This window comes from Pangasianodon hypophthalmus, chromosome 16 (assembly GCF_027358585.1).
Source record: "Pangasianodon hypophthalmus isolate fPanHyp1 chromosome 16, fPanHyp1.pri, whole genome shotgun sequence".
Lineage (NCBI taxonomy): Eukaryota > Metazoa > Chordata > Actinopteri > Siluriformes > Pangasiidae > Pangasianodon > Pangasianodon hypophthalmus.
Window position 1 is genome coordinate 23,722,727 of NC_069725.1, and position 17,492 is coordinate 23,740,218.

The 17,492-nt window shown below is 38.7% G+C and overlaps 1 protein-coding gene across 1 annotated transcript in view; it reads left to right on the forward strand.

Annotated features, from left to right (window-relative positions):
• The window catches only part of LOC113530587 (collagen alpha-1(XXIV) chain), a 97,783-nt gene that overhangs the window by 8,748 nt on the left and 71,543 nt on the right, over window positions 1-17,492 (forward strand). The window contains exons 3-5 of the mRNA XM_053240588.1: window positions 3,312-3,382; window positions 8,334-9,565; window positions 15,996-16,049. Coding sequence (XP_053096563.1) covers window positions 3,312-3,382; window positions 8,334-9,565; window positions 15,996-16,049 — 1,357 coding nt within the window. The remainder of the gene's footprint in view (window positions 1-3,311; window positions 3,383-8,333; window positions 9,566-15,995; window positions 16,050-17,492) is intronic.

Genomic DNA, 17,492 nt, shown 5'->3' on the forward strand with positions numbered 1-17,492 from the left:
GTAGTCAGTTGATGTCCTGTAATTACGGCAGTAAATTCAATGCAAATGCTCTAAATTTTAGCGCAAAATACTGTTTTATTATTTTACAAGATTGTATGGTAAACGATTAGGCAGTTAGAGCATTAGACCAGAAAATTGCAATGCATAGTGGGATATGTTATGTTTTTGTAGCGCGTGTGTGTGTGTTTTGTTCTGCTGGTTTGCGTGGAAGTAAACGACGAGAAATGTGCCTGAATTCTGCTTCATACTGTATTATGTTACGATTTCATTCCTGATCTCGGTTTGGGATAAATATTCATAATTCATGCAGATTTAGTGGAGAATGCAAACCGAATGCCTCTGGGCTTTATTTGTTATTAGCGTGCTAGTGTTTGGGAGAGAGTTTTGTTGAAATCTGATCACATCTAGCCTTGTTGGACCTCCAGCTCTGATATAGGGTGCTGTGGAAAATTCGATTATAAATGCATTGTGTTACGGTTTAGACAATATAGAGCCTTACATCCAGACCAGATGCTGTGTGTGTGTGTGTGTGTGTGTGTGTGTGTGTTGACTACACTGCCTGGACCTGGGTCATAAAACTGTCAATTGGATGCCAGAATTTAGTTTCGGGTTTTGTTCAGATCGCCACTGTCTGTTTTAATGATCACAGCTCTGATTATTCTAATATCATCTCACTGATCTTTCAGACATTTATCATTTAAATTCATCAGCACTGTTAATATAGTCACATAATGATGAGTGGAATGTGTGAGGAATAAATCACGCCATGTTGTGCTGTTATAGGAAAATAACTAACAACAGGTTGGTGTGATGAAGTGGAGTTACTATTTCACCCTGAATTTGATTATTTTCCAATAACAGTACGTCCCCAGGTGTTTTGTTCCTCTTATACCACAGCAACCTACTAACAATTACAATTTTTAATTCTTTAAAATGCAACGCACCATCTTTTTATCAATTTTTATCCATTTATAGTTACATTTACCTGTTGTGGAAAGTCCAAAAAACACTATAGTTCCTGTTATCAGTTTTTTGGGTAAATAAATTCCTGGCTTTCAAAAAGGGTTCTTTAAGGGTTCTTTAAGGGTTCAATGGATAAATAAGAGTTCATAGCTTCCAAAAAAGGTCCTTCAATGGCTTATAAAGGAATCATTGGAAAAGTCAGGGTTACTGGCCTCCAAAAAGGGTTTCATTGGCTATCTAAGGGTTCTGAGCTTCCAAAAAAGGTTGTTAAAGGGTTCTTTAAGGGTTCACTGGATAACTAAGGATTCTTAGTTAAAAAAGATTCTTCAAGGGCTCTTTAATGGTTCATTGGATAATTAAGGGTTCCTAGCTTCCTATAAAATGGGTCGTCAATGGCTTATTAAGGATTCATTGGATAAATAAGGGTTACTGGCTTACAAAAATGGTTCTTTATGGGTTTTTAAGTGCTCATTAGATAATTAAGGGTTCTTAGCTTCCAGTAAATTTTCTTGGAGTGTCGCGTGTAGGGCCCTGCTGTCTTTGCATTTGTGTGTTGTAGGCCACATCAAACCCACTTTTCTAAGAGTAGCATGCTGGAACCTGATTAGCTATGAACATTTGTTCTGCTAGTGACAAAACACTGTTTTTGCTAAGTGAGTCCAGGGTTCTGAACACATCTGCTCCAAACAAAAGCTTTTCTGTAGAGAGCGACCGCATCCATGTCCTCAGAGAGGCCAAAATTCATGAATATAAAATCACCAATTTATATGATTTGGAGCCGATCAGTCGAGGTTCACATAAGTGAGTCTCCCTACACATACAGTATATTTACACAAACTCAGAAATTCTTGTAGGATACAAACTTTTTTTTTCAGAACTAACTTGAATCTCATGATCATTACATTTCTTGAGTAAATGCTCCTGTGAACAATTTACAAATAAATTTGTTTCTATTCAGATAAATGAGGTCAAATTAAACCTCTAATCAGAATCCATCAGACTGCTCTTCATTTCCAGTTGATGTCCTGGTTGATCCCATTCATTTCCAGTGTGTTTTTTTTTCGGCATTCTCATTGGCTGTTATCCAATCAGTGTAATTACTGCTTGTTGTGTTTTGGAGATTGTAAAGATTGTGACGAAAACATGACATATGAGGTTTAGCCTAGAGTGAAGGTATTATACAGAAACTCCAAGAATATTTTACATGGAGAGCAGCACTGATCCACGCTCCATTCCTGTAGTTATCTTTAATTTAAGATGTCATTCTGTGGCATTAACCTCTTAAACTCAAGACATGTTGTTGGTTAAAGATGCACATTCCTCACCTTTCCTATTAGTGTCACGGAATAATTCATAGCATGAGTAACATGCTTTAGGGTGAATAACTGAATAATAAGCCATGGCAGTGGCTCATATCAGGAATTGGGTCTTGGGTTTGATCCCTGGCTGAGAACTGGGATGTTAACCCAGAGCTGTAGAACGTTTTGTGTAACATCTACTACTTCCAAAATATTTAATCTGAAGGTGCTTCAGGCATGTTACAGCACTGTGCTGATTAGCGGCTTTGCAATGGTTAAATAAATGCTATAAAAAAACATCAGATTAGAGTACTAAGCCTTCTTTTATTGCACTCTTCATCACTGGCTCAGTTGCTAGAGATTGAAACCCGGATGACTGATTAATATTATAATGAGGTTAATGCTAATGCCTCGATGTGACCGGACGTGACACACCTCATGAAGCAATTTTATGTCCTGAACAGCAAGAATCATGTTCAAGTTGCCCAAGTTGCAGCTAACATGTTGATGACATTCTGACTGTTGTCATTCTGGTTGTGTATTGGATATATGGCTTAAATCTTATGTTTGTATCTACACAGCTTGGTTACATATGAGCTCTATTTTGGATTTGTATGGAAGTTTGATATAACTATGCCGTTATTTCGAGTTATTATCTCATCATTTCGATTTTGTATTCAACACCTCACAATCGATCAACTCATTTATTGAATATTTGTGTATAATTCTTAGTTTATTTTGCATACTGTTTCCCAGATAGTTTGTTTTACTGGTTGACCTACAGTATATAGTATATAGACAACAAATTCAACTTAAAGAGTTTATTATACTGAAATTTACAGCTTAGTGCTTAGCACTTCAACACAGAACATTGCACTTCAACCTTTTTTTTCCCTATACATCTTGTGGTTCAGGGGTTCAGTAGATTTGGGTCACTTCAACCTTGTAATGTGAAAGTAGCCTTATTCCATACTTCATGTCATACAGAAAATCACTTTACTATTGTGAAATTAAAAATTTCTCTTTCTTCTTGTTTCTTTTTTTTTTCAGGAGAGCCCTCCTTCTGCTCCTGTCAGTATGTTTCACTATGCTATCTGCAGAAGAACATTCACAAACTCAAGGTGAGCTGTCTGTCTGTCTATCTGTCTGTATGTCTCTCTCTCTCTCTCTCTCTCTCTCTCTCTCTCGCTCTCGCTGTTTTTCTGTCTCCCTCTGAAACCAACGCTGAAACCCAGAAAGTCCAAGATGTTAGGTTGTCCATGTATGAAAGGTTATGAAGTCCCTCTGTCTTCCCTCTGTGCCGTCTCGGCGTGTCTGCTCTTGCTCTGTGAGAGGTAGAATGCAGCCTGAATGCAGAGTAGCTTCCTCCTCCATGAAAGAGAGAGAGAGAGAGAGAGAGAGAGAGAGAGACGCTCACGCTGTAACCATAACAACACTGTTACCAGTCCTAGTTAGTATTAGTAACTAACTAGTAACTAACTAGTTTATCTTGCTCTCTAGATTAGATTTATTATTCTCAGTAATGCAGATGAAATGAAGATTGGTGTAACTCTGGTGATGAGGAGGGAGTTTGTCTTCACTGTAGCTTTGGAGGAAGAGAATTTGAGCTGCTTATGTGACTTGACTGAGTTAAAGTGAGTGAAAGTTCCAAAAAATACACTCTGTTATTTTTAGTTGCAGCAACATTGGAACATTGGAAATATTTCCCATTCAAAATCTCCTCATATTCACTCACTAACTCGCCAGGACCCAGTTTTCACCAACACTTTGTCCTCCATGTTTGTTTTTCTCACTTGGCTCCTAAATTGTGATCGAACTAGTCGGGAGGTAAAAAAGCACTCAGCGTTAGTTGCTTCTGAAAAGTTGAACTTATTTAAACCTTGGAAGCTCCAGTGTGACCAGAATGCTTTTTTAAAAAAATGGCTGCATCCATGAGCTGGAGATTGAGAAAGCAGCTCAAGTTGGTGAAGATAGCAGACTCCTCAGTGAGAAGAGAGACATTCCTGCTCTACATCAGACACATTAACGAGTGTTCAGTCTGAGATAGAGGGGTAACAGGAAGTGGAGTGGAGGAGAGCCTCAGGCCTGTGTGTAGGAACGGTGAGGGAATGCACTGTTTATAAAGACCACCTCGAACCGGCTGTGAGAACTCATTACGCTTCAAGAAAAAAAAAACTGAGATAAAAACAATGTTTATGTAACCTTAAATTTCCTCTTGGTCATTAACATTTATATGAACAATAAAACATACTGAATGCTAAAAAGGCAGTATAAAGTTACTGTGCAATGAAAATAATAATAATAACAATAATAAGAAGAAATGGCATGATACCACTTTCTTTTCAAATACTGACACTGAAACCGATACTGACATCACTATCGATATTGATTTTTCCTTTAAAATGAATAAGTTTTAAAATTATGTCACTTAAAAAATAGAGGGAAAAATACATAGCTAAAATAGAAAACACAAACATAGCTTCTAAATTTTGTTTTTATTCAGTTAAACACACAAAAAAATTCCACTGCAAATATAAATAAATACAATATAGTCTCTTTATATGTAAAAAAAAAAAATTTCCAGTTCCAAATAATCTCAAATCTTTCCCAAATCCAATTCCAATTTTTTTAATTTGTTATAGAATCGGATCAAATTCTGTTTTGTTCTGTTTTTCTGCAATATCAATCAATAAGTTTTTGCTGGTATTGTCCAGATACTGATCCTGGGTATTAGATCACTGCCATCTAATAAAAAAGTAACACTACAGGTCACTGTACAAATAAATGTACATTTTCATGAAGAAAACATTGGACAATTCAGGAATAAAAGTTCAACAGTAGAGCAAGAATAGAGCAAAAAAGATTATGGAAGGAAAAGGAATGATGATACAAAGTCATTGGACAATAAATATGAAGAACATCAAATTAGGAATTGCATTCAAGTAATGTCTCTGAAAACATTTGGAAGAATGTCAGTGAGTGAGGCCCATTTGTTACGTCAAAGTGGTTTTTATGGGTTGCATGGTTTCTCTTTAATGCCGTCCATGTCTTTGGAGTCACAGCTCTGAAAAACTTATTGGACGACCTATACCTGAGGTCAAAGTTCACAGAGTCAGCCATGTGGAACCTGCCTGGGACGTGATCTGTGATGCTTTGATGTCTGAGTGGAGGCAGAGGTTTAAAACGAGTACTGGATGGTTTTAAGAGTTTTTTAAAGGAATCTTACTCAAGAAGTGGATGGAGTTCTTTTTGATAATGTAACGAATAACATCCTCGGTTAGATCTGAGAGAAAGAGACAAACACTGAGTACTTCAAGTGTTCTTTGGAAAGTTCAGGTTTCAGAAATAGTTCCAACCTGTCAATTGTCAGCTTCTACATGGACTTTTAAGTGACAAATAAGGAAGGCTTAAGAGTTATAAATTTAACCTTTTTTTCTCAAGGTGCTTTCACAGCTGCAGTGTTTATTTCAGTTTGAATGAAACCCTGGTGTGTTCTCCTCCTTGGTGTGGTTCTGTATGCAGGTGAGGACACAGCAATCGCACTCAGGCATGTCTGAAGGCATCTGAGGAAGGTGGTCTTGGTCTGCTTCCACATGAACTCTAGTGAGAATGTGATTCGATTAAGCTGAAAGGAAGTGAATCAAACATTTTGCGTTGCAGCATTTATCTGTACATTTTTTTTGAGCTGGTAAACTGAGCCAAAACACAGCACCGCAGAAATGCCATGTGTTCTGGAAATGAGGACTACATACTGTAGAATCCAAAATCAAATGATCAACTGCAAAGATAATTTCATGCAAATGTTGCATGCCTCTGGTGATCTGCCTTCAGTAGACACCAGGATTTACTGAGGTCTGATCAGGGTCTAAACCATGGGAAAACCAGTGAACCTGCTGGGACGGGAAAACCAGTGATCGTTCTGGGATGGGAAAACCAGTGATCGTTCTGGGATGGGAAAACCAGTGATCCTGCTGATATGGGAAAACAAGTGATCCTGCTGAGATGGGAAAACCAGTGATCCTGCTGATATGGGAAAACAAGTGATCCTGCTGAGATGGGAAAACCAGTGATCTTGCTGGGATGGGAAAACCAGTGATCTTGCTGGGATGGGAAAACCAGTGATCTTGCTGGGATGGGAAAACAAGTGATCGTTCTGGGATGGGAAAACCAGTGATCCTGCTGAGATGGGAAAACCAGTGATCCTGCTGAGATGGGAAAACCAGTGATCCTGCTGAGATGGGAAAACCAGTGATCCTGCTGAGATGGGAAAACCAGTGATCTTGCTGGGATGGGAAAACAAGTGATCCTGCTAGGACAAGAAAGCCAGTGATCCTGCTGGGACAGTTACTAGACTGTGTCCCATATGTGCAAGCTTCTTGTAAAAGGACCTTTTCTCTAAATTTGCAACAAGCAGGAACCATATCTTCAGCAGACAGCAGAATTTTTTGTGTTTTTGTGTGTTTTATACTGATCAGGGCCCCAAAAAGGGGTCAGGTAATGGATCATACAGATACAAGTGAGAGTGGTGTTAGCATTTCAAAAAAGCAATCTCCAAGTTATCAGATCAGTGTCTAGTAGTAGTAGTAGTGTGTCTGGTGTTATAATGCAGTATGGAGCTATTTTGCCACTCAACTGAGAAGCTTAATCAGTTCAACTTAGCATCAGGAAAGTCACTGGTATCTATCTATGGTTCAAATTGTCATACTAGACAACACCATGACCTGGAGAACGGAAAACCCAGCACAGACTCCTGCTGTTGGGATTACTAGGCTGGATCTCAGATTTACAAGCTGAGATTGATGAATTTAATCCTAGCACTGAAGGGAAGACCTAATCTGAGATCTATACTATTCCTTTGAAATGTTGGGTTAAGCTGTAGGTGTGAGAGCAGTGGACCAGCTCACACTGTGTTTCTGCAGCAGGCAGGAAACAGAGGAGCTTTGAACAGCTTGATCATGTCAGAGCAGGGATCATGGAGGTCCAGCAGCAGGGCAAGGCATTTTCATTACAAATCCAGACATCGGTTTTCTCGGATAACTCTTTCCCCTCAATCCCTGTGTTCTTTTCTGTTCTGAGAGAGAATACATGCTGTTTTACTGAAAAGAAACATGGGCCAAAATGCTGACTCACTCTTAAAGAAAGCACCCAGTGTCCTCTGTTTCTTTTTGTTTTTGTATTTTATCCTGGACAGATCCTGGATCCATGACCTGAGTTGACGGATTATGAGTAAAACAGAGATGTGATGTTACGACCAGGATTCAGTTGTATTATGGAATTGTGTCCATTTCCTAGTTTTCCTACAAGCATGTGGAGTTATTTGTGTTTCAGATGTTAACAGATCTTTGATTAGGCTGCATTGGAAAACAGGGAATCATGAATCTTCTTTGTTTTCTCTGCTTCACTGATTCAAACCTGCTGTAGTCTGATGCCACGTGTAGAAATAAATTGCCCGTTGCAAGGTTTTTATATAAAGAACTCAAAACATTGCTTTAATATGTAATGGTTCACATACAAATGAAGTTCTGGACTTGCAACAGCTTTTCGTGTCTTTTGAAACGGTGGTTGTTCTATCCTGTAGCCCACTCTGACCTTCCAAGTTGCCATAACATTCCCAGGCTTGTCTGCGTATGGGAAAACGTTTGGGGTCGAAGTGAGGATGAAGTACTAGATCTTGTTGTATGAGCTTGTCCAAACAGAAGTAGCGTTTGTGGGAACTGAATCAGTATGGTATAGAGGAAGTTTAGATCTTTGTGAAAACAGTTCTTGAAGTAAGTTTTCAGCCCAACTCTGAGAACTTTCCCTTCTGCTCCTTTGTCATTCCTTCATCTGGACCACAGCTGCTCCTGATGGCTCTGCGCAAAGCCTTGGGGGTAAACTGATATCAGCGCAGCAGATACTGAAGCATATTGAGGGAAATCACAGGCAAAAATGGCTAGGGGGTTATTTATGCTATGGACAATATGCTTCTAGCACAGTGGCATGCCTGTAAGTGGTTCAGTGTGCAAAGATCAAATATGTACCTCGGCCTAAATCACTCTTTCCTTGTCTCTTTTTTGTCTTTTTGTCTCTCAGGTGTAGATCTTCTTCTCCAGCTGGGCCTGTCCAGCCGCAGAGACGTCACCCACTCCTCTTGGATGATGACCTCACCCCCCCTTATTTCTTCCCTCCCATCTCTCTCTATCCTTCCCCCTGGGGTCGGGGCGACTCTGGACCGTGATGCCGTGATTGAAGCCCCTGTAGCGAGTGTCCTTCCCGCAGGCATGGAGAAGGAGTTTTCCCTGATAGTGAGCCTCAACTCCAAGCGTGCCACCAATGCCTTTCTGTTCAGCGTGCGGGATGGAGTGGACCGGCTCCAGTTTGGTCTGCAGCTTCTGCCCAATCGGGTGGTGGTGTACACAGGTGACAAAGCATCCGTCTACTTCAGCTACGAAGCGCAGGATGGACGGTGGCACTCGTTTGCAGTGGCGGTGCGTCCACGCTCTGTGTCCTTCTTTGGCCAATGTGGGGGACTACACTACAGTGAAGAGACACTGACCAGGCCACGAATGGTGGTCTCAAATGGCCGGGTGGCCATCGGAAAGATGAGCTCCAGGGCAGCACAGTTTGAAGGCTCTCTGTGCCAGCTGGAGATATATCCATCAGCGCAGGTCGCAGCACATTACTGTGACTATGTTAAAAAAAACTGCAGACTTGCAGACACTTTCCGATCTCCATTCCCTTCCACATCACCTTCCCTAATGTCCTCTACGACCTCCCCTACTTCCTCTGAAACACACACACAAAACCCAGCCAACTCCACACTCAGGAACTCTATAGGCAAAATTAACCCTACAACTGCGTCTTTTTGGAATACACTGACATCGAGTGCCACTCGGACTGTTGGTCCGTCTCCAAGCCCCTTCAGGCCAACGCATTCCCCAGATCTTACTCCAAGAACTACTACAAGCACCCCTCCAAGTGAAGGTAGATCCTATGAGGAGAACAACACTGAGGATCAGCGGCTGCTGAGAAGACCCCGTGCCACTCGGGCCACTCCAAACCTGATCTCTCACCACAGGAAGAACCAGCTGAGTAACGACAATGACTCCCACCATCCAGATCTCGCAGAGCCTCAAATGAAGCTGAACGGTGCGACCTTATACAGACAGCAAGGGTACAACAACCAGCTTGAACGTCTTGAGGAATACGGCGAGGAACGGACATACGACTCAGGGGTATATGGATACGACTATGGATTTGAGGATGGAGACTATTTTTTGGACTATGATGGTTTTGATGGTCTGAAAGGGGATCCAGGCCCTCCGGTGAGTATCTCAGCCGTCATTTCATAGCCCATGTGTGTTTGTGTATGCAAGTCAAAGTGGCGCTTTTTAAAACCTTCCCAAGGCAAGCACGAACAAAGTTCTGCATGAAAAATGAGCCAAACGGCAAAACATAAATATCCAAACTAATTTATTTTCTCTTTAGACGTTCTTGGAGAGCTTTGAGCACTTGGCTGCATTTCTAAGTGCTTCCCTGAGTGAACCAGGGGAAGAAATGAATAGAAATGTTTGGCAGCTATAGATGCAGATTTAAGAAGTGAGACAGTCTTGTCCAAGTGTCTTTCCTTTTCACCTCTAGAGAAACTGAAACACAGCCAGTGGGGAAGGACAGCTGAATGTGCAGGGAATGCGCTGAGATTTCTAAACAGATCATTTGGGTCTAGTGATATCTCAAAATTGGCCTTTGGAGAGTTATTAGATTGCTAGCCAGAGAGGTAGACCTTTTACAGTGGGGTGGCCAGATTTTACTGGGGTGGCACAACAGCCAAAATAGAAACCAAAATCCTTAGAAAATGACATAATGACATAACACATGTAAGCAACATTGTTTGTTGTCTAGCAATCTTAGGAAGTACGCTAGTGTTATGAATTCAGTTATTGTTAGCTAATGGTATGTAATGCTAAATAATGAATATTTTAAACGTAAAAAAGTTTGACCAATGTTTGCTCACATGATTGCATGTTGTGGTCAATGGGGCCACTAAACTTACTTGTTCTTGCACAACTTTACACTCATTGACAATCCTCTCCATTGGACAATGATGAAATGAATTTCAAGAATCAGAGATATATCTGGGAAACATATCTTGGTGGGGTGGCCAGTGGGGTAGCCATACTTCATACTAGCCTGTTATGTTAGGGCTATATATAGCAAAAGGAAAAAAAATAAAGTGTAATGGTTTATCATTGGACTATGTTGATTTCTTTGTGACTGTTCCAGGTCAATGGGGAACGATAAGGCATGCTTCCAGTCATAGCATTAGCATTAGCATTAGCAATAAACCAAAGACAGGGACTGGATGGCTTGCAGTAGGAAAGTTTGTCTCATGTGATGTTTTGTTCATACTGTAGATAGAATTTGAAGAATGCTCAGAATAATCATTTCTTTAAGACATATTAGTTGTGTTAATGTATTTTATGTGAGAGGATCCACTGAATGTGAGGGTTTTTGGACACACACACACACACACACACACACACATTTATTTAAAAAAATTACCTCTGAACCCACACATATTAACCTTTGAATTTATTAAATATATTGCTTCATTTCTTAAGTTATCCCTTGAGCTGTAAGAGCAATCGATGCCTCAGACTTTCCATAACACACACTCTCTGTGTGTATATGTGTGTTTATCTGTGTGTGTGTGTTTATCTGCGTCTGTGTGTGTAATAGTGAAACTGGGGAAAACAGCTGGCTCTGAAACATAACTGCTCTGGTGTTGGAGTAACCTTCTTTCCAGATGTTTACACCCACACACACACACACACACACACACACACACACACACACAGAGTAGTGCTAGGCAAGCAATGTCAAATTATAATGTCTAATCTTGACAGTTGGTGTTGCAATGATCAAATATTTTGACCATATTAACTAGTGATGGAAAGTCTGATTCATTTAAATGAGTCGATTCTTTTGAAGGATGAATTTCAAAGAATTGACTGATTCAGCTGATTTCATCTGGTGGGATTTAAAATCTATAAATCCTGCCACATGAAATTCACTGTTGCCTGTGATCCTTGGATTCTTTTCCTGTTTTTAAGGGTTTTTTAAAATTTATTTTCAAGGCCTATCTATTTACAATCTAGCTAAAAGTATCACAATACTTGGAGACATTACTACGATACATGATCTACGATATATGGTACATTATATCACGATTGATAAAATAAATATACACACACACATATATATATATGTGTAGTATAGTCAATTAGTTTAGCACCATTATCACAAACTGTCACACTAGCCTAACATCATAGTGGCTTATGAGATTAGCTGTTTGTGTTTTTTGGTGGCTTTTGGATCTGGGGATCTTGGGATCAGTTGGTCAACATGGATGACACTCGTGCCATTTATGCTTGTAATTTGTGCTCATTATTGTCTCAATTCAGCACATTGCTATTTCGCAAATCTTGCACTAAGCGGACTAGTGTATAAAAAAAAAAAAAAAAAACATTTTTCCAAAGATCTTCATTCAGGCAAAAAATGTGAGCGAATTCAAAGTGGTTGTTTTTAATGTTACTGTGTGGTGTTTTGTGTTACAATTTATTGAGGTTAAGTTGTTATTGTACTTGAATTTTTAAACCAATAACACTAACATTTGCACAGAGGCTACACAAAGTATGATTCAGATAGACTAGTTCAAATGAGTCATTAAAAAGAATCAGCTCAAAAGAACAATTCGTTCACGAGCTGCGCCCTGCATTCACACAGAGCCGGGTGATATAAAGATATAATATCCATATCTCGATAAATGACTTTACAATATGCTTTTCTGTGATATCTTCAATATCGTGATATACATTTAGTACACTACTTTTTTAAGAATTAAAAAACTGACAAGAGGCAGCTGATTGAATGGAACAATTTTGTACTGAATTGTAAATTTTTTTTACACTTTTCTCTCCTTTTCAGTGTTTAATAATTATGTTTTTTCATAAATAATTTTTGACTATATAAAATTTAAAAAATCTAATAGATAATTTAATATTAAAATCTAATAATAATAGATAATTTCCATATAAAAATGATGAAAAAATGGAAAACTTTCTTAAAAAGGCAATATTAGAAATAATGAAGCTTGTTAGACTTTATGCTTTATTTGAACTGGAAATGTCTAAATTTTTATAATCTGAGCCAAGCTCCATTAAAGTGAGCTCTATAGGAACCACATGCAATAATGAAATAAAAAGTAACAGAGTTGAGACAGTGAAGAACTGACAAGCAGCCAACCTGCACCACATGATTGCATTTAAAGAATTCATTGCATACATTTGTTTGTTGCTTTACCTCATTATATTACATTCACATAAACTCGAGGAAAGGAATTAGATTTGTTGCTTGTTGCTGTCACCAGAATCGCAGCCTCGAGTCCTGAACTTTCTATAGCAAATTTTCTCCTGCTAGAATTCCTACACACCATTTTCCGTATCTCCACCCTACTGGAAATGAACAGGAAATACCTTATTAATGTTTTACGATGTAATAATAACAATAAAATGTTTCTATGGTGAAGTTTTCTTCAGAAAACTCTATGGTTCTCTGTTAAGTGAAAACAGGAACTAACTTGTTTCACGGATGTTCCACAGCAATAAATGTGACTCTAAATGGATAAAAAGTATGATGTGTCATTCTTTAATAAATAAGGATCATTAGTGTTGGCAAATTGTTGTGGTATAAGAGGAATAAAACACGCTGTTATAGGAAAATAATCAACTTCAGTGTGGTAACAGTAACTCCGCTTCATCACTCCACCCTTTTGTCCTGTTTAATTCCTTATATATTAAATTGTTGACATATTATGGATGTTAGTTTGAATTAATTCATAACAACTAATTCTTGCTCCGTGGTGATTCCGGGTTGTAGTGGACAGTTACGAAACAATAAAATATAAGGCAAATTTAGTGATTATTACTTTACTATTATTTTTCATATTAAAAACACACTAACATTTGTGTGTAAATGTCATGTTGAGTGATATAAACACATTATATTTCCTGTTTAAATGTGAAAATGTTGACTTTTTTATTATTTCTGTGTAATTGAGCAATGAGTAAGGAGCTTATAAATGCAGATTCTCATAGATTGCAATCAAAAAACAATCCAAATTAAACCAAACCATTAAAGCACGTGTTTAAATTAAATCCCATTTCTGGTTAAATCACTAAGATTTCTGTATATTTATATTGATCTGTCATTTGTAAATTGGTGGAGTTGTTTTTGTTGTGGTTGTAATGACTGCTTTCTGGTCAGTGTGTGAGTTGAGTTGTATTAAATGAATCTTTTCTATATAATGAGACACGTTTTGGAAAGAAGTCTGCGGCTTTATTCCAGCTTCAAACGTATCTCTAATGAGCGCTGGGTTAATGCAGAATTAATGCAGTGGTTTATGGGGACGTTTCTGTGGTCACGTACCAAAAAAAGCTCAAAGTGGAAGCTGCGTTTTGGAAAAAGAGATTGTTGCTCTTGGCATTAAAAGATAATGCCTGTCCTGTTTAGAAGGTAGCGGAAGGACAGAGCTGTCCTGTAACGTTCCTTATTACAGACAACTTTAAAAAGGCAATCCCATCGTTCAAGGTTCTAATTTTTAAACATAATGTAGCAGTAAAAATGACCAGGTAATTATCATGTTAAATAAATGTAAAGATAAAAATAAAGAATATTTCCGAATTATAATTAATATGTTAATAGGAAGGTTTATTGAAATATCTATAGCAGTCCGCTAGTAGATGGTAGCACACGCTAAAACAGTGGATCTGGTGTAACGTCTTTTTGTCCATGCCACTAAGGAACATGTGAGAAGTAAGGAATAAAACACTCCGAGTCGTGCTGCTAAAGTAAAATAATCAACGACCAGGTGGTGTGATGAAGCGGAGTTACTGTTACCACCCAGAAGTTGATGATTTTCTTGTGGTACATCCACATGTGTTTTATTCTTCTTATACCACAGCAGTTTGCCAAAATCCATTTTTTTATTTATTAAAGCATGTCACTTCATACTTTTTATTCATTTGTGGAACGTACACAAAACAAGTTAGTTCCTGTTCTCGCTTATGTTATAGCAGCTATAAAGAGTCTTTCCCTCAAAATCCTCTCTTTATTCTCTCTCTTGAGACGTTAATAAGACAAAAAAAAACACAGAAAAAAATGAGAAACCGCAAAGAAGCGTAAACTCCTCTGTCCTGAAGATGTCAGAAAACTTAAACTGTTACAAAGCACTGACACTGGAGACTCCTTCCAGTGAAATAAATGTTTCCTCACAGAAAAACAATTACAAGTTTTTTAATCGGTTTATGTGGAACGTCTGCTGTACAAGTCCCTGCGAATGAGCTGTTACTATAGAAACGATAAGATTTTAATATGTGAGCGCATTAATATAAACCTGTGATTTGTAGCTGCTGTTAGAAAATTAATCAACACCTTCTGACCAATCAGAAGATTGCCGCTCATTCGCTCGTCTCTAATCTAATCAGTAAACAGATTCCTGTCACGTGTTCATATTGATGCTGGTGTCAAAGCTGATGTCGTCCGTGATCTGTGGATGCAGTGAATCAAAACTGACTGCACTGGTTAGCTAGCATTAGCATCGGAAATGGTGTATTTGTGTTGGTGTTCTGAGATTAAAAAAATGAAACAAGTTTGGATAGATTAGATATTGGAGAGATTGGAGAGTACAGGGTGTCCTATAGGGAAAAAATAAATGAAAAAATGCTAAAATAAAAGCTTTCATTTACAGAACTTGCTCAATATGTCCACCATTTTTCCTCAATACACAAATTCCTATGAGAAGACTATAGTCGCTAACAGTGAAGCAGTGTTTCAATAATTTTATCTAACTTTAAGGCTAACTTTTAGTGTTTAGGGTTAAAAGATTTATCTGTTTCTTGTTTGGTTGAGTAATAAATATTTTACCTATGTCAATAACTACGGTTCTTGCACACTTGAAAAGGTCTGACAGGATACCTGGATATATTGTGACTGTCTGTCTGTGCGTTGAAGTCCATTCCCCAGAGTGCACTACGGCCTACAAACATGGCCACCATGAACTACGAATCCCAACACACGCGTTCACATTCACCTGATTACTGCTTATGCGCACCAGGTTTCAATCATACACACACTATGATATAAATGTTTGCGCCCATCTCGTCCAATACGACAGTCAGCTAATCGTGTAACGTAATATTCAGCGTTTTTACCGAAGTTGCCAAGCTTACGTTATCAGGTAATATATCAGATCCTGTTCACACACAAACCTTTCTAATGTTTTTTTTGTGGAATTTCCCACGATGTTGATTCTGCCTTGTGTTCACACTTAACACTTTTCTTGGATATTACCATTAAACTCCTGCATAGAAGTGCGTGTTTCATAGAGCTCAGGTTTCAGCTCCTTGTTCTCGCTTTGCTTTAAAAACAGTACAGTGCTGGACAGGAGACGGTTAGTAGTCAGGAGCGAAGCAGACATGTCTGCAGGCCGGGGGGGTTTACGGGTCACAGGCACATTTTCCTCCTGAAAGAGGGAGAGAAACACAGACTTGGCCTGGAAAACATGAGGTTTCACTTACGCCATGCATCTTGTTTCCCCAAGCAGACTATTGTACATTGTAAGAAAAGCTCTTTCAGTAACTGCTGGCTAGTTTTCCTGTCTTTTCGCTCTCATCTCATGTCTCTGTTGTCTTACAGGGTCCTCCCGGTCCCCCCGGTCTCCCTGGGCCAGCTGGAAAGAGAGGACCACGGGTAAGATCCTCCCTTTTTTCATCCTCCCTTTTGTTTAGTTGTGCTTAATTAAGTTGAAGGTGCTGATTAATTATCTGTAAAAAAATCACAGGTTTATATTAATGTATTCGTTCTGATGTACTCGTTTATACACTAACAGCTTACACAAGGACGTAACGGTTTAAAGTAAATGTTGTGAAGTTTTCTGTAAGGAGAAGTCTTATTTTCTTGAAGATAGAAAAAAGAGAGGCTGGTGAAGGAACGACTGTTTATAGCTGCTGTAACGTAACTGACAGACGAATAAACAGGAGCTAACTTGTTTCATGGACTTTCCACAACACTATAAACGGATAAAAAGTATGACGTTTCATTTTTACTTAATAAAAAATTTAAAAATCCTAATCCTGAGAAATTTAAAAATCCTAATCCTGAGAAATTGCTGTGGTATAAGAAGAATAAACCACTTCGGATGTGCTGTTATAGGAAAATAATCAACTTCAGGGTGATACCCCACCACCCCTTTGATTATTTTTCTATGCTGAAGTGTTTTATTCCTTACTTCATAGTTTGAGTGCAGGATTAAGCTAATTAATCACAAAGCCATTTTTTTTTACTCATCTTTACCAAGGGTGCCAATAATTCTGGAGCTGACTGTATGTAGTGCTCCACTTTCCAGTATAGGGGAAAGTGAGTAGAGGATTATTTTGATCGTCTTGTGTAAAGTGTGTGAGAAGAATTTATAAAAATAATTTAACTTAAAACACCAAAACCGACCTCACAAACTTTATCTCTAACTAATTTGCACCCAGTTTGTGAAAAAGTGGAACACTGGCAGCTGTAACTTTCTCACATGGATTGGATTGTTGCTGTTATGAAGGCAAGTTTTAGAAAAAAAAGACACGACACACACTTAGACTATGTTTACACGACAACGATGAAGTCAAAAACGGAAAAGTTTTTCTCTTTCATTTTCAAAAAGTTTCACGTATACACGACAACGTTTTCAAACCGATTTGCGTTTACACATATCCGCAATAACGGCCAAAAGCGCTGTAGTACGTACGCCAGGCCAGTAGTTGGCGCTGTCACCGTGTTAGTTGGTTGTAATATTGGTGAAGTAAATCCACACTTTGCTGAAGAAGCGTTAGCAAACTCTTGAGCAGCAACAACACTACCATGTTCTCCGCCATTGTTGTGTATGTTTGTTCGCGCTTGCCTTTACAATAGACACGTACTGCGCATGTCTACATACCGAACACGTACTACGCACGCGAATGACGTCACTGTTTTCAAAGATTCCCGTATCGGGTGTTTACATGGAGACGATAACGGCGGCGTTTTCAAAAACTTGCACTTTGAAACCCGTTTTCAAAAATATGCGTTTTCAGTCCCCAAAACGCTGTTGTCGTGTAAACGAACAGGAAAAACGCATAAAAAGTTTCCCGTTTTTGGCTGAAAACGTTG